At 37.0% G+C, this 18,343-nt stretch overlaps 1 protein-coding gene and 4 pseudogenes across 1 annotated transcript; 2 read left to right on the top strand and 3 right to left on the bottom strand.

Annotated features, from left to right (window-relative positions):
* Positions 1–82: 82 nt before the first annotated feature.
* Positions 83–6,688, bottom strand: LOC120156657 (dynein light chain LC6, flagellar outer arm-like). The gene is made up of 4 exons (XM_039167951.1): positions 6,684–6,688; positions 2,187–2,191; positions 614–772; positions 83–539 (listed from the first exon to the last, which is right to left on the bottom strand). The coding sequence occupies exons 3-4, from the start codon at positions 749–751 to the stop codon at positions 396–398; spliced, it is 282 nt and encodes a 93-aa protein (XP_039023882.1). The 5' UTR covers positions 752–772; positions 2,187–2,191; positions 6,684–6,688; the 3' UTR covers positions 83–395.
* LOC120156688 lies at positions 3,170–5,339 on the top strand (annotated as a pseudogene).
* On the bottom strand, positions 5,905–15,228 carry LOC120156654 (annotated as a pseudogene).
* Positions 11,629–13,422, top strand: LOC120156656 (annotated as a pseudogene).
* On the bottom strand, positions 14,159–17,337 carry LOC120156653 (annotated as a pseudogene).
* Between the last annotated feature and the right edge of the window lie 1,006 nt (positions 17,338–18,343).

The raw sequence follows: 18,343 nt of genomic DNA, 5'->3' as shown, positions 1-18,343 counted from the left end.
CGGTCAATCATTGGACCTCCATGTGTCACGACAACCTTGACTGACTCGGTTCCTTTGAAAGCTACTCAAGACTCAATCATGTACCGTCTGTTTATGTTTTATTCACCATTTCTGACGCTGGAGTTTGCCAATTGCCATAAACCTATAAGCAGCAGCCTTGCTGAAAATGACAACCGAGCAGAAAAGCAACCGATTTCATAATAAGAAAAACAGTTTACATTATTCTAAATCAACCATAGAACTTCTTTCAAGAACATTGCAAACAAGCACAAAGAGACATCTGAACAGCCGAGTTCATCAAATTAAACACAACTCGGCAGCAGCAGACTCATCAAGCTTATTACCCTTTACATACATATCCCTGCAGACCAATAAAGCTGGTTTTTTGCTCTGCCCTAAAAAGATGAACCCTTGAATATAAGGAAATTGAGAGTCCCCAAAGCAAAATACACAAAAGTCCCTTTCGTATGAGTGAAGAAACACACAAAGTTTGAACCCACCACACATTGCCATCCACCGCCATATTTCTTGTCAAATTCCTGCAATTTTTTATATAAAAACTAAATCTTTCATATAAAAGCAAAATAGAGAAAGGGTATTGAAAAATGAAGACCTTTTTTATGTGAGCAGCAATCGAGATGCAATCAGAAACATCATAGAGATCAAGAGCTTGAGAAGCAGAATCCATGGCTTGGGTCTGCATCTTCTCCGGCATATCAGTTTCTTTTATCAAAGCTTTGCCTTCCAACATTTCTTCAGCTTCTTTTTCTTTTGTGATGAAAATTTATTGCAAATAAAAAAGGGAAGAGAAACAGAAGAGATTCACAAGTAGCGATGGAAAAAAAAATCCGAATCCGACAGGAAAAGTCGAAAATCGAATTTAACGGGTCGGGTTCAGGATGATAAACGAAGACGAGGACGGGTTTGGTAATTCCCGCCTCGATTACCCGTTCTAATATCTGACCCGATAAATATTAAAAATAATTATTTTTTATATATAATATTAATAACATATTTTAAATTAACCCTTAAATATTTTTTATTATTTTTTTCACCCCATACTGACCCATTTTAAAACATCGTCCCATCTTCAATTTCTAGAATTTATCTCAATTTTTACTGTCTCATAATATTCTTTTTTTCTTTTAATCGTGAAAATAGTACTTACACTTCTTGTTTGCAATCACTTGTGAACCTTTAATATCTTTTAATAGACAAATATTGTCTAGTTAAATAGGAAAAGTCTGGTTGGTTTGATGGTATTATGCCACTTCCAACGAACGTGTACTTGCTGCAAGGTCCTCGTCCAGTATACCATTACACACCTGAAGCCCACCATTAGCATTGGCAAGCTGGAATTATGTCTAGTAGAATTTAAAATCAATGCAACTTGCATATTGTCTTCGTCTCTTCAACAGCAACCCTCATTTTCAACTCGCATTCCAATAACCTCATACAAGCTGTCTTTATTACACAAGCTTTAACGTTCCTCTGACAAGCGAAACATGTGAATTAGCCATATTAAAATCAGCCTCGGGACCTATACCAACATCACGTTCTTCCCTAGCAAATGGAACAACAACTGCTTTCTAGTATTAAATTCAAAAATTCTAAAAATTTCAGTTAATTCAAAAATTAACCGAATTAACCGAAATTTATTCGGTTCGATTAATATTTTCGAAAAAAAATTTGGTTCGATTAACGGTTAAAGAAAAAAAAATTCGGTTAATTCGGTTAATGGTAGTTCGGTCGGTTCGGCTACCGAATTAACCGAATGAACAACCATATCGATACCCGTTTAAATAAACGTTTATGCTAAACGAGGATACCCGTTTCCCCGCGATTTTCTCCGATTACCCGATGGGGATCCCCGTTTAAATCCCCACGATTTTTTAAACGGAAACGGGTATCGATTTTTTAAACGAGGACAGAGACTGAGAGACCAATACTCGACCCGAAACCTGACCCGTTGCCATCCCTATTCAGAAGTAAAACCAGAAGGTTCAGTTATATGGGAGAGAGAGTGGAAGATGAGGAACATAATTGCTTATGAATTATACAACTTTTTAAATGGTGGCACGTACTCCAATCCCTTTTTTAGTTTGTCAGAATCTTCAACCTCTTTAAATTAGGGTTCCTTTGGATATATATAATCTAAGATTCTGATACAGGGTGACGCAGCTGTTGGATTCTAGTGGAAATGGTTAACTTCCTTTCATCTTTCTTATCTTTTCTCATTGTTATTAAAAGTTATGTCAAAAAAAATACATATAAAAAATCAACCTCTAACATTTTTTAAAATAATCAATTTTTATTTTTTCAAAATATTTTATTTTTAATTAAAATAATTTTAAATAAAAATTTATTAATTGATCTACACAGAACATGTATTATTGACACGATATTTTATATGTATTTAAATGATAAAGTAACACATTTCGTATCATTAAAATAATATGTCATGTTTTATATTATTAATTAAGTAAATATAAAAAATATCACATCAACCCTATATATTAATTATTAATTAACTAACGATTTTATCATATAATGACTATTTAGATAAAAAAAATTAAAATCTTGAGAATTATAGTATTAAAAAAATCTAAGTAATTATTTAAAACAAATATTAAAAACTAATTTTACCATTTAAACAAAATGCTTGCACCCAACCATCAGAACGACAACTCATTCACATCAGCAACAACTACTTACCAAATTGTAAAATACACTAATTAATCCTTCATTAAACTCCATAATTAGTGCAAAATATTATTGAATTTAGTTGGGTACCAACACCATGTTGAGGACAGTTTCCGTGGGAGATCTCCGAATTATGAATTGCCCACCGTGAAGTCCCACGACCCAAGGTTAAGAGCCTTATGCTCTACTAACTGAGCTGGACAGACAATTTTTTTTGTTTTGAGTCTTTTCTCGAATTTGAGAGATTTGAGGATTTTTTAGATGAGTTTACGATGTTGAAATCATATACAGGTTTGAATTTGAAGTCACCCTTCTGGTTATGAGACTCGTTAATTTTTTTTTTCTGGTCTATTGCATAGATTAAGAATATTGTTATGCTTCCTATTTGAAATCTTTGAACACAGATGTTTTCTGCCACTTGATTGTCTAGGAACTATATGCTTATGCATGTTTATGTACTCATGTAATGATAACTGTACATTATTATTGTTTTTTTGTGTGAAAAGTTTGCCTGACAAGCTTTGTTTTATTTAGACCTTTTACAAAGTTTTCCGGAGCTGGGCTTCAAAGAAGTTCATGACGGGATGGTAAGCAGCATCCTTTGATCTCCTTGCTTTTGATCTATCATGAATATCCTCTGCTACTTGTCTATCATCTTACAGAAATTTTAGTTCTTACCATCGTGAATATGCGGTAAACTTTTAGTTGATAACTCAGAAACCTCTTAGATTTGGTTTCTAATTGTAAATATATGTTAATGGAATTTTTATCTTATGGAAATTATATTATCATTCGCTATGCTGTTATAGACGTAGCTGATTCATTGTTGTTTTGCAGTGTCATTCTGTTTCCTATAGCAATCGCTTTCTACATAACATGATGGTTTATTCACTTTGTTGATGGCTTTTTCTCTCCGATTTATGCTCAACTTGGCATTGATATATTTGGTGAGCATCTATATTAGCTAGCAGCTTAAAAACTTTTATTTGCATCTCCCTTCTAGACCTGTGAACTTGTTTAAATGTTTATTAAATCTTTACCCTTTCCTTCAATTGGATATGAAATTTGTAAATTTATGATATCTTTCCTTGAGGCCGCTGAATAATAGAGGATTGTTGTGCCCTGCAAATTTTTTTGAGGGATTGTAGACAATTGTGATAAATTGATAACTGTGAGGCTTGGATGATACTTGTTATCATACACTATCTTTTCAAAATTTTCCTTGTGCTTACAGCCTAGATGATATGTATTAGCATTGTTCATATGAAATTGGCAAGAATGAGGCTTTGATAGCATGGAAATAGATAAACACATAGATATATGTATATATTCTGGAGATTTTTGCCTAGTGTAAAGAGGTTATTAAATTGGAGTTTTACGTATCCTTAACTTGGTATATTATTTCTTTATATGCTACAAGAACGCTAAATGACTTTCAAGTAGTGGCATTTTGCAAATAGTTTACCCTTATTACATGTACTATTGTTAATATTTTTGTCATTTTTGTTAGAAATGTCTCCTTTTCGCGTATGTACTATCTGGTTAACTTAAAAGGCCTCTTGATGGTTTCTCCTTGTGCTTAGTTGACAGGTCTTGGATTTGTAACTTCTATAACATTCATCTTCTTGGTTGGGGTATTCATGTCATCATGGTTGGGGGCAGCTGTCCTAGGCCTTGGTGAGTTGTTAATCAAGCGGATGCCATTTGATATCTACAATGCCTCCAAGCAGATTAGTTCTGCTATATCACCAGGTGTGCATTCTGCTGGTTTTCTTCGACACAACATAAATTAGTTTAATTGGTCATGTTATTAAAACTATATCAGATAGTGACATTCTATATTTTGCATCTCCTTCATGTTTATATCTTTATTCTGTTTCAGATCAGAACACCCAGGCCTTCAAGGAAGTAGCCATCATAAGGCATCCACGTTTTGGTGAATATGCATTTGGGTTCATTACTTCGTCTGTTACTCTACAGGTGGGCAAATGAAGTTTTTGTTCCTAAACTATAATTTCTGCACGGTGTGATTTACATTCATGTCTAAATCACGTTTTCTTTCCTAAAACCCCCTATCAGTCCGTGAAGGAATCGGTGAGGGATTCCCTTTCATTTGTCCTCATAATTTACTAACACAAGGGAGGGTGGGCTTACATTTGATTGATTCACATAAGCATACAAAGCCCTACACAACAACTGTTTTATTGATATGAATTTACTTTTATGTTACTCAACATTAAACCCTGTCTCAACCGGTTGGTCCAGTTTTTTGAAACACTGGTGGGATTACGGTCTACTTGACACTTCACATTAGGCTGGTTTATCTGTCGTGAGGTGGCTGTACCATAACATATCACGCTTCAACCCAAGCTTATTCTATCTTGTTCATTCTTTTCATTCCAGAAATTGTATTGTCCGGGGGTATGTCGATGCCCCAGATACTGTCAACACTGGATACACGTTTGCCGCTGGAAAGAAGTAGATCCAACTGAAGCTGATCGTTGCTCGTTCACATAGAATGTAACAGACCAATGTTAGCTTTTAAATACAGTTTGGGGGCAGGTAGGCAGTTTCTTGTTGTTGGAAGTGTTGGATTGTGTTTCTTTCAACTATTAGAATGGCAAATGTTTATTGTACCTGAATATATATTATATACTAGTAAATGTACATTTTTATCGAATCGTTTGATAAAAAATTCAACATCAATTTTTAGATTACTCATTCAAGGACAGCGAGAATTAATCGATCTAAGCAAACCCCATTTCTTTATCATAGTTTTAGGGTATGTCTTGTCACATGGGATGTGTAGAGAAATTTGTACTAGATTTTGTTTCATACTTGCTGCTATATCTGTACTACAAAAGTAGTAACCAGAGATATGAAAATAGACTTTCAAAGATGATATTGACGGTGGCAGCCACAGTGATGATGGTGGCGGCTTCAGGTTCCAACCAGCAGGCGGGGAAGAGTGATGTTAGCAATTTGCAGTAGTAGTTGCCCTATAAGAATATATGGGGTTTATTGAGTTATGGAAACATAACTATAAAATTGTGTTACTTTCACAGACATTAACAGTAGCCTTTCTAGTCTGGCTTACCTGATACAAACAATGTGTATATAAACACTGTAGGGAGTCGCATTGAATTCTCGTACACAAAAACGACTGTATACTCCAATGATCCAATAAATATGAAAGTATGCGTTGAAGAACAGCTTCTTCAATATCTACAGCTTTTTTCGAATCATCAGCTTTCATGAAATCTGAACTACGCTGTGCCGGAAAATTCAAGGAACACCATATGATATATCTGGACAACCATTGACGAATTCTCATCAGTTTATGAACACCAATTTACATGAATTTACAAGCTGCCCTTGCATCCTATTATCCCTGGTTGTTGTTAACTGTTTCCGGCATATAATCCCCGGTTGCAACCGGTAAACACTTGCTTGAGTGAGGAATGCCGATGCCGATTCGTATTTATTCAACACCATTTGGCTTCTTGTTTTTGTACTGGATGATCCGTTTTGCTCAGTCATGGCTACTCCGGGTATCGGTAAAACATTAGAATAAGTAGCACCGAGGTTTTGTTTCTTATACATCTCTCTGAACCCTCAGCTGGTATCTCATCTTTATTATTCGATACAACTCCTCGATCTACACTTTTTATAATTCTTCTTGCTTCGTTTAGTAAACCGATTGCACGCCAAGCATCTGCAACAAGCTGTATGGTTCCCTCTCGGCAGATATACCCTTCTCTTCCATAACCTGCAGGTGTTCTTCCGCTTTCCAAGGCTGTTTTGCTTCCCCATATCCCCATATCAAAGTCTCATAAGTAGTCAAGTTGGGGGAAACACCTACTTCATACATTTTCTCATAAATTCTGGCCGCACGCTCCATTTTTCCGGCAGTGCACCAGCCACTGATGATGGTGGTGAAGATTACTACATTTGGACGTACACCGAACTTGCTCATGGACTTGAGAAGTGACTCGGCCTCTCCTGGCTCCCCGGCACGAATATAGCCTTTTGCCAAGATGCTAAAGGCGTGGACGTCGGGTTCAATACCAGCCTTCACCATATCATCGAAGATCTCCTCACATTTGTCCATCAACCCTGCTGAGCTCCATGCATTCATAATCGTACTAAATGTTATAACATCTGGTTTGACCCCGAATTCTTCCATCAGTGTCAATGCCTGGAAAATTATTCTTTTTGTAAGCGAATGATTAACACAAGATATAATAGAAGTGGTATTTTCTAGTGCATGATTCCAGGAGCATACTATAATTACTAGATGAATGAGAATAATTTTCGGAAAAAGCAAACACGAGATTTAAGGCTGAAACTCACTTCATCAACTCCGTCGGTATCCGTAGCATCAAGAAAACCTTTTATCAGAGTTGAACACAACAAGATTTGGTTTCACTCCTAGCTCCTTCATCCGGTACACGAACCTCAAAGCTTCAGTCATATTACCTTCTTTACAATATCCGGTCACGATGATGCCGCAAGTACGCACATTGGGAGTCACTTTGTTGTTTTGCATCTCGAATATCATCTGTTCTGCCCTATAAGTCTCCCCGGTCTGAGCATAGGCTCTTGCTATCGTATTGTAAGTGACAGCATCGGGTTGCATACCGGATGCCACCATTCTATACACCACGTTCCATGCTTCTTGTATGTTCAGCTTGTTGCACCATGCCCTAATCAGAATATTATAGGTTCTATCATTCGGCTGCACATTTTCTTCCTGCAACATCAACTCTAGTAGTTTCGACGATTCTTCGGCCTTGCCAATATTTCCATATCCTTTCATAAGGGTATTGAAAGTACTGGTCGTAGGCTTGCATCCGCTCTTCTTCATTTTCTGAAAGATTTTCATGGCTTCTTTCACATTCCCAGACTCCGAAAAGGCATTGATCATAGCATTGAAGAGAATCGAATCAGGCTTCAAGCCATTCTCTTCCACTTTGGAGATAAGCGAAATAATGGATTTGTAACGTTTCTGGTGGGTTAACGCCGACACTAGAGCCGTGTAGGTCACGAGAGTTGGTTTGTGTCCTTCTTCTACTAAGCTGTTGAAAATAAACTGAGCTTCTTGAGGCTTCCCCTTCTCGATCAGAACATTCATTAGTTCGTTCTAGCACGAACGGTCCGACAACCGTTGTTTCCCAAGCAAACAACGCATTTAGATTTAACTTCAGAATCCACAGAATCTGCACCTGAATGTGACTGTTCATTCTCATGTACATGTGATACCTGTTACATTGAAAGCAATCAGTATTGGATCATTACCATGCAAATAACGAGCATGTGCTCATATAGGTAAGTATGCATACAAGGAAAAAGAACTGAACCAATTAGAAAAACAGAAAGCCAGTCGAAAAGATAATACCACAACTGCCGAAGCTTTAACCGGCTTCTTGCTCATGATTGTTCCCTCCTGATGCTTAACCATGGGAATGGACCTTGTTCCCTCCTGATGCTTAACCATGGGAATGGACCTCCTTTTAGCCACACTATCCAAAGCTTCTTCTCCGCTCTTCACCATCTGATTAACCAGCACCGTCCTTTTTGTCAGATTGGAGATAGAATCATTTCCAGGCCATATGTAGGGACGGGGAACGTTCTTTCCGACTCGATTTCCTCTGCTCAAAGATTACACCTGAAGAACCTATCCTAAATAGAACCAGATAGGAATGCAGAAAAAATCAAGACATTATGCATCATAAAAAATAAGTGAAGAAACAATGATTTTTCAGCAAGTAGTAGATCCACAGGAGAAGATTCTTACATCCACCCAACTCAGTCCATAGATTTCAATTGCAAATATATCTAAGGAGCAGAAAATTCCCGAGTGTCACGGATAGAATCGAACATAAATTGGTCATTTTCGACTTAAAGCAGTTTTCTTTAGATGCACACCTCTAAACTAAGATTTTGGAAATGGTTTATGTTTCATCTTACACAAGATGGCAATGGATATATTTGCACCTCCGCTAGCAATTCTCTGCATACCGAGGCTTCCGGAATTCCTGGAAACCTTCAGAGTTTTGTATCCTCCGGACTGTTGCGGCCACTTGCCGTGACCGTCAATCCGTCACCGACAAAATCTGCTATATGATGACCAAATCTACTCACAATAGCCATATCACCCTATGCCTAATATCAGCACTATATACACATGTATAAATTGTGTCATGCAAAGCTGAAGGGACTCTCTCTGGACTCTCTCTAATTATAAATCAACTATTCATCGTCATCTTCAGCCAGTTTATCTTCCCATTTATTTCTACAGAGCTACCATATGCGGTTCTCCACCCAAAAAAACCACACCACCCTATTCTTGTCATCAACAAATTCAAAAGTCTACACGAGTTCATGTTTTAGCCAAGAAATAGCAGCATCTATCAGTCCATCAACAATCATACACAGAAAAGAGAAGGAAGTCTAGATGAACAGTTAACCATACATCAACACAAGCAGAGTAAGACCAACCCCCTGCAAATGTTTACACACACCAAGCAACCTCTATCGAAATAAATAAAACAAAACATTTTCAACAAGTGCTGATCGTACCTCTAGAGAAAAGTGTTTTGATTTTGCTTGGCCAATACTTGAGAGTTGAGAGGGATGAAAGGAGCCAATAGAGAGTTGAAATAGGGAAAGAAGTGTAATGGGGAGTGGGTGAGTGGTGACTGTGTTTGACACATCCAACTGAGATTCTTATCCACAAATATTATCAGAAGCAGATTCTCTGCATGGGTTTTTTTTTTTTTTTTGCCACTTATGAATCGGTACATTATTTGCGGAATCACATGCTGCCACGATAGCTTTTGCTCCAGTGGCTAACAATTTTAGAGCTAAGAAAATTTATAAACTATTTTTATGTTGATTTTTAGTTTCCCTTTGTCTGTAGCTTAAAATTGAGCTTCAATAATTGAACTAAATATTTTGTTTTAATCTGGACCCTATATTTATTTTAAATTAAACCATGTATAGGAAAGGATCCCTTACATTAATATAAAATTAATTGAATTTTCATGATGGAATTCATGAGCTATTTCTTGAATATGCAGAAGAATGGAATGGGATGGAATGGAATGTTGGAAATGGGAAGGCCGACGAGTCTCATCAAGGGAACCTTCTTTCAGATTTCGATGTCTGCATTATGGAGACTGGTAGCCAGCAGGTGAACTCTGAGTTGGATCAGTGAGTCCTTGTTGTCTCGTGTCCAAGAGTTTGATGTTTAGGGTGGTGGAAGTTGAAGAAGATGAAGTATATGAGCTGACACTTTCCCCTAACATTTTTGTGGATTCATTAAAGTATTATCAGCTGCTCCTGATTCGGTCTTTGATACAACAATAAAGAAATTAGATGAGAGACCTAAGCTCCTTACGACCAGAGACCGTGGAACCCCTAATCTGTCCCAAGGACTGGCTCCATTATGGGATTTGAAGTATCACCGATTAGCTTGGAAATGAACTGAGTTTAAACGAAGATCAGTGACGAATTCAAGATTAAATACTGATAAGGGTTAAAATATTAATTTTTTTAAATATAATGATTTATTAGATATTTAAACTTAAAATTCAGAAGATAATGTCAATTTATCTAAAATTTAAATTTATAATGACCTAAATTGTTATTACACAAAAAAATAGCATGGGATTATCATCTTTAATTGGTCCATACTTAATTAAATTTAATTTAAATATTTATTTTTTACAAAAATCAAAATAATAATAAACCACAATTTGGAATATGTAAATTTTTATAGGGGCCGGTACCCCTTTGAGCCCTAAGATAGCTCCGTATTTGAATAAGATTATGTCATTATTTGTTTATTTATTTTTAAAGGTATTTACGTTCGTTTATTTATTGTACGTTCATAAATTGTGGAATTACACTACTAATCTTTTAGCTCCTTAGGCTTTACATTTTGAACTCAAAAATTCATCATGTGTTCAATTTAGTCAATATTTTTACCAATATTTAAAATATAAAAAATATATAGAAAACGAGAATCGGATAATTGAGCTTATGAACGAGTTTATTCGTGAACATAAATGAACCAAACACACATTGTTCTTGTTATTTGTATTAAATAGACATAAAAAATTTGATCATACTCATTATTTAACTTAATAAACGAATATAAACAATGTTATATGAACGATTCATCAAACGTTCTATTCATTTACACCCTAATCACCAACACACTCGATTCGTCGAACAGGGTTAAAAAAATCTTTTGAAAGTTCAAGAATACATTTAAAATTAATCTTTTAATGATTCAATGGTCAAAGTAAAAAGACCCATAACTTAAATGATCAAACTGTTATAAAAGTATCTTTAAATTTATTAAAAGTTATACATTTTATAATAATATAATAAATTTCATGATTATTTGTATGAATTTAATGTGATTTGTATATTTCATCTATTTTGTTTTACTTCACGCTTCCAATAATTTCAAGGAAAAGAACCCTTTCATTGTTTTGTTCGTAATAAAAAAAAAGGAACTTTAATTATTTTGTTAATCATAGTCAGATTTGTTGTATTTTGAATAAAAAAAAAATCAATCTTGATTTTTTTAATAACAGATTCACTGAGATAGAGCTGTTAAGAAAAGCATGTCTGTTCTTCCCTCCTTTTGTTGCTGTCGCAACTTTTCGTTCTCGTGCTGATCTACTTGTGATAAGCCAAAAATGTCTTAGTTAGCAACAATGCTTACCCGGGTTTATGGTCACAATGGATTTAATGATGTTATGGTGTGCATTTCTTGGCATTTGATATAAATTGAGTTTTTCCCTTGTTTATCCCGTCATTTGCAAAATTCAATCATAAATCTTAGGTGATATGAATTCTTCAAAGCTTGTGCGATTTTTGATCAGGTAATTTCCCCCCCTAAATGATTGTTTTATAAAAGTTGGTTGATCTTTGACTCTTTTGTCTTTCATGCATCCGACACATTCACACCAGTTTACAGTTACCTCAAGTTTCATGGCAAGCATGAAACACATGCTTGTAAGTTTACTCAATTGAACTGTAGAAATAATTTCCAAATTCTGTACCAAGATAATCTTGGTTAAGTTGATATTAAGTGCTGTTTTTGTTGGTATGATGCTTTCGGGTTAACTAATTTGGATATTCATAATCGATGCAAATTTCTTTATCGGCAGTCTCTACTTAATGCTTACCTTTCTCTTTCAAGGTATTCCGGTATGTCAGAGGTGAACCACATAGAAGTCAATAGAAGTATTTAGTGCATGTTTTGTTCTTTAGGATCAATTTCTTCTGTTTGATGCTTCTTGTATAATGATATCAACAAATAAACATTATTCCTAGTTGACGAGTAACTGGCTGAAATGATGTGTTCCATATGTTTTACATATTTTGTCCTTGTACTCGTTGTCCATCGATTTGTTGCCAAGAACCATGATTGTGTTTTCAGAAATGATAGTTTCTATCATCTGTTTGCGTGTGTGCTGAAGCTGGATTCTGAGCAAAACAGCTCCTTTTGCACTAGTAGGACAATGATTGGTGTTTCAATTGGCAGGATGAAGATCAAGAATTTAGGTCAACTGGAAAAGGGTAGCTGTCACGAGTACATTGGATTTGGCTTTGTTGGACCACTTGGACACTTCTGGTTTGTTTTTTCTTCTTCTTTTTCCCTTCTTTACTGTGATTTAATCAGCCTGATTTTTGTTTGTCTGCAAAATTAAAGGAAAAGAAAGCTCTGTAGGTGTTCTTGGGGAGCATTTGATGGTTAGTACTTAGTAAGACTGTAAGAGATAATGTTTTTGTATGTGATGATTGTGAGTTAGCATTCTACATGCCTCCAAGAAAATCAAGGTTTTGTCGAGTTCAAATGGCTAAGTCAAGAACAGTAAAATTCTGCTTTGGGAGATTGAAAGTGTTGCCCTGATTCATTCGATAGAACATTGCAGAATTCTTCCAAATTCTTACAGATTCTTTAGAATTAACATGTATAAACGAAACTTAGAATTAAGTTGTAAGATTGGCAATACAAGTATATCTTGTACCGGTTATGCCGGAAGCTGCTTACAACCATTGTCCTTACTCCATATAGGTATGAAGGGTTGGACAAATTTATAAAGATGAGGCTTCAACTCCGCCCAAAGACAGCAAGGTTCGTCGCCGCAAAAGTTGCAATGGATGGCCTTATCTTTGGCCCCTTTGACTTGTTTGTGTTTTTCACTTATATGGGGTTTTGCACTGGCAAAAACGTTGCTCAAGTGAAGGAAGACGTGAAGAGAGATTTCCTCCCGGCCTTGATTGTGGAAGGTGGCATATGGCCATCGTTCAGGTTGCAAATTTCCGATATGTTCCGGTGATACCACACTCCTTTATGTGAATATCTTCTGCCTGTTGGACAGCGCCTTTTGTCATGGATCGAACAACAAAAGGATGCTCCCTGGAAGCAGAAGTTTACTTCTTTTACCTCGATGAAAGAAGGGGAAGGCCAGGCAGATATGATTTTTTTTTCTTTTACTGATCGGAGTTTCAAGTGTACATCAGAATATTCATGTACCGTTGAAAGAATTAATGAACCCCCGAATTGTGGTGGGGTTTTAGATATTTGGATTCGGAGAGTGATTGAATTAGTTTAAGCTTTTTGTCGATTATCGAGTAATCTTCACTCGAATGGGATGAACTCTAGGAACCCTATCCAAAAAATCTGGGTATGCAGTTCTTGAATCTATATAAATTGTTTACAGTTGATATCTACCAATATAGATGTGTTAAGTTTGTTATTATCAATCTTGTTACCTGAGGAGAGGTGAATATTTATCAGCTAAACCAACCAACATACGAATCCAGCATCACGAAATTTAGGGAAAAGCAATGGTCATAACCACCTTGTCCTTGTTAGCCTGTTATGTTTACTTTATCTGCACTGCATTTGGGTGTGCCTATAGGCTTCACAGATCAGTAAAATCTAGCTTTCGCGACTAATTGTCTCAAAAGCTACTTTTAGATGTTTTGTCGAACGAATAATTCCACAAACACAACCTTACCCAAAAAGGAGAGGACCACTAAATGGGCTGCCCACTTTGTCATTTTCAATGTGAAGAATTTTGCTTTCTTAGGCCATGCACGTGATAAAAGTGAACCCCCCCAACCCCACCTAAGCTTTTCATATTTAAAAGGACTAAAAATGGAAGAAAAATCAAATTCAAGGACCAACAGAAGAAAGTTACCAAGTTCAAGACTACTTCAAAGTTGGAAGAATGCCCCTATCCTTTCTTTTTATCTCAAACTTTGCTAATTCAAAGCCAACACACAACGTGGACAAGAACACAGCATAAACACTTCTACCAAATGAAAGGAGAAAGCATAGTTTTCAGCAAACCAAACTGATATCAACATTTCAACAACAAATGAAAGAATCCATCATTTACTTTTTGTGTGAAATCACTAAAAATTTACAAATCAATGAAAACCCTTGGTTTAAATATTAGAGGGGACTAAAATTAGTGTTGTCTCCATGAAAACACAAGCTGGTTCGAGTTTATAATAGTATGTAAAAGGAGTGAGGATGGGAGCTTTACAATGTTGTAATGAGGTATGTTGCGTCACGAGGTTGAATTCCCGCTGAAACCCAGGCTGTTTTTGTTTAACTTCCGCATCTCCATTTCGCGGGTGGTTTGCCCTTCGTTGCTTGAGCCGGAAGGGTATAAACCATATTCGCTAGTGGGCTCGCTGTACTCGTTGCTAGCGGCGTATTCCTCTGTGCCTGTGCCCAAAGCCATCCTCCTGAATCTTTTCATGTCTTCATTGTAATGGCTTGTATCATATTCAGAGCTTTCGTAAGAGCTGTAGACACTGCTTTGTCCGGGTTTCATTCCTTCATTGAGATCAGACAATGATGCATCTCCCTCTAAGGCACGGACTATCTGCTCGGTTACAGTTTGGTTAGAGTCTACTTGTTCAAAGTACCATGGTCAAACGGAAAGTATGGTACTTCCCGTCTCAATACTTGGAAAGGCATTCGAGAGAAATTTGTCTAGACTAGTTACCTGGCTCATCCGGTCGGCGTCTTGCTGAATGTCGCACGCACAGCAGCACAAGCGACCATGCGAGTCATCTCATTGTGGTTATATTCCTTTTGTAACTTAGGATCAGCCAGACTATCAAAGTTTCCGTCATCCAAAGCTCGAGTGAGCAATGGCCTAGCCTGCAATGCCAAATCGGATTTACTTAATAAAGAATCTACGGAACTTAATCCAGACTGCCATACTGGAACTGGTTCAGATATTCGACGAAGAATATGCAGATGAAATTATGCATGTTTGTGAGTGAACGCACGAACAATCATAGACCAAAATTAATATAACTAACCCACTCCACCAAACTGTCTTCCATGTAAGACGAGCCAACAGGTCTGTGTCCAGTAATTAATTCCAAAAGCATGACCCCGAAAGAGAAAACATCTGATTTGTCCGTGAGCTTTCCACTTGAAGCATACTCAGGAGCCAAATACCTGGAGAGAGAGACTTAAGTAAATTGAAAACAACTAGCAAAAAAGTTTACTCATGTATCCTATGTACAAAGAAAAAAAAGAAAGCAGATGATTTCTTACCCAAAAGTACCATCACCCTAGTGGAGACATGAGTGTTGAAATCCGAAGAAAACTTTGCGAGTCCGAAATCGGCAACCTGAAAACAACATTTTTGTCCATCATCGCAATGACAATAGTGGGTGAAAAACATGCGGATTTGGGCGACCAAAAATAGCAAGATGAATTAACCCGGAGAGAACAATGCCTGCATTTTGGTTGGCATTTGTTTGGATTTCGTTTATGTTTCAAGTGTTAAGAAATTAGAATGAAATCAATACCTTAGCCTCAAACTTGTAATCCAAAAGAATATTAGACGCCTTAATATCACGATGAATGATCTTAGGATGACCTGAAAACATTGATAATGGCTAATAATAAGACGCAGAAATCCAAAATCCAGAGCAAGCATGCAAGGGAGTGAGCAAAAAAAAAAAACATACAATCCTCGTGAAGATATGCCAGTCCTTTTGCAGATCCTATAGCAATTCTCATCCTAGTTGGCCAATCCATGGTAAGTCGCCCCTTTCCTGGAATTAGCATTCTTTATTAGCTCACTTTACCGGATGAATCAAATATTACTCAGCACTCACGATAATTCAAACAAGCATTGTGATCTGCAACTTAAAATTATCTTACCATGCAAGTGAAACTCCAAAGTGTTGTTTGGAACAAACTCATAAACAAGCATTCTTGTCGTCCCAGAGATGCAATATCCGACCAATGACACGAGATGTTTGTGATGAACACGGCTAATAATCTCAACTTCCGCCTGAAACTCTCTCTCCCCTTGTCCACTTCCAGCCTTCAGTTGCTTGACTGCTACTTGTTTCCCATTCGGGAGAACTCCGCGGTGAACATACCCGAAACCACCTTGTCCAAGAAGGTTTGCATCTGAGAAGCAATCTGTTGCCCTTGCTAATTCTTCATAGGTAAAAGTGCTCTTCAAGAAACCTAACGCAATACCAGGCGAGGGTGGCGGAAGTGAGGTTTCGGAACCTGAATAATTAGATCCAGAACCTCCGCTGCTGCTCATGAAAGGTGGGGGTGGTGGAGGTGGCGGCATTTGCCGAGGTCGCCATGCTGTAACTGGCGGAGGAGTGGACTTCGGAGTTGCTGCGGCAGAGTGATTGGCAGGCGGTGGTGGAGGATTTTGTTGCCGCCGATACTGCTGTCCACCATATGGATCTTCTGGTGGGAAAAAAAAAGAAAAACACCGATTTTCAAGTAAAAACACTGTGAGATCTCTAGCTTCTATATGATCCAACCAAAATCGAGGAAGCACATGCAAATGCAGTAACAGCAATGTATACAAAACAAAACACCAAATTTATTATTCAAATATCTCATATGGATCAATCTTCAAAATTGGCAACGAAATCCTATTTCTAAAAGGTATAAATTTTAAAAATTTTAAAATAAAAAAAAATGGTGGCGGGGGTGAGAGATCTGACCTTTAGGAGCAGGAGGTGGCGGGGGAGGAACGTAGTAAATTTCGTCATCTCTTCTTCTTCTACTCTTCTTCTTACAACATATACACAACAAACTCAAAAGCAACAATATCGCCACACCCCCTATTGCAATACCAACCACCATTCCCGTCGTCACCCCACCGCTCGATTCAGTCGGTGGCGCCGACGGACGAGATGGAGTCCCCGAACCCCTCGAAGGCGGGGAGCGCGATGGAGTTCTCGGAGTCGATGTAGTAGGAGACGGGGGGGAAGGACTGGTGGACGCTGGTGGTGGCGGAGATGTCGTGGTTGGAGTCGGTGGGGAGGTAGAGGATGATGGCGGAGGTGATGACGTGGAGGGAACAGGAGGGGATGGGGTGTTCGAAGGCGGAGGAGCTGATGGGATGGCGGGTGGCGGAGATGTCGCAGCGGATGGAGGCGGAGTTGCGGCGGAAGACGGCGGAGGAGAAGTTACATTTGTTGACGGTGGTGATGTAGGGGCCGGAGAAGCTCCTGGGGATGGAGATGATGACATTGTTCTCTCTAAAAAAAACAGAAATAAAGTACAAAGCTCTAAAGAAAACTTGCAACTTTATGGGTTTTGGTTAGCAAAAAAGAATGAATTTTGGGGAAGTTTTTTAAGATACAAGAAGTGGGTTGGGATGAAAATGAAGGGATTTGCTTGATATTGTGGCGTTTTGATAAAAAGAAAAGGTAAGTATTACTTGGCAGTTTTTAATTTTATTTTATAAGGTGGTGGGAGATGGCAGCTGCCCCCGCCCTTCGCAGCTGCGTGGTTGTGGGTTGAGTAATACTTGAAGATCCTTTTGAAAATTGCCGTGCTGTACCTTTTTGTCTAGTGGTAGTGGTAGTGGTAGCGGTAGCGGTAGTGGAGCACTCCTGAAATTTCCATTTCATTACGATAAACCAACTCCGGTCGAACTATGTGATAATAAAATTTTAATTTTAAATTTTATTAATTGAAAATAATGTCAATAGAATCTCATTTTTTTAAAATTTAAGATTTAATTTGATTTTAATACGACTATCAAATACTAATAGATGTTTAGGAAAGAAATATTTCTAGTAAAAGATTGTCTATATATATTTAAAGGGGTTAAATTATAAATTTTATATTTAATTTTTTTCACTCTTATTTTGCTTATTAAAATTTATTTTTTTTAATTTACACTTTATTTTTTATTTACTTTTATTTGGATCATTTAAGTATTAAATCATAAATGAAATGATAACATAGAGCTATATGTGTTGATGTTGACTGTTTCTTATTTACATTGAATCCATTTGTCATCCATACCATTTTAAGTTTTCTTCTTCTTTGATTTTATGTTATCCATTCAAAGATAAAAGTCGTATAATTTCATCTTTTTATCACGTTGGTGTTGTAATTATTATTCTTCGACGCCTTCTTCGATTACTAAAGATATCAATAAACTTGTCTCATTATCTCATATCACTATATAAATTTATATTTTACTTAAATCGCTTTAAAACTTAACACTAAATTGAAAATTTGTGAAACTTCAAAACATTATGATTTATAATATTCATCGTATGATCAACGTATAATTAAGATATA

This window comes from Hibiscus syriacus, unplaced genomic scaffold (assembly GCF_006381635.1).
Source record: "Hibiscus syriacus cultivar Baekdansim isolate YM2019G1 unplaced genomic scaffold, ASM638163v2 tig00111234_pilon, whole genome shotgun sequence".
Classification (NCBI taxonomy): domain Eukaryota; kingdom Viridiplantae; phylum Streptophyta; class Magnoliopsida; order Malvales; family Malvaceae; genus Hibiscus; species Hibiscus syriacus.
This window is presented reverse-complemented; position numbering and strand designations above follow the sequence as displayed.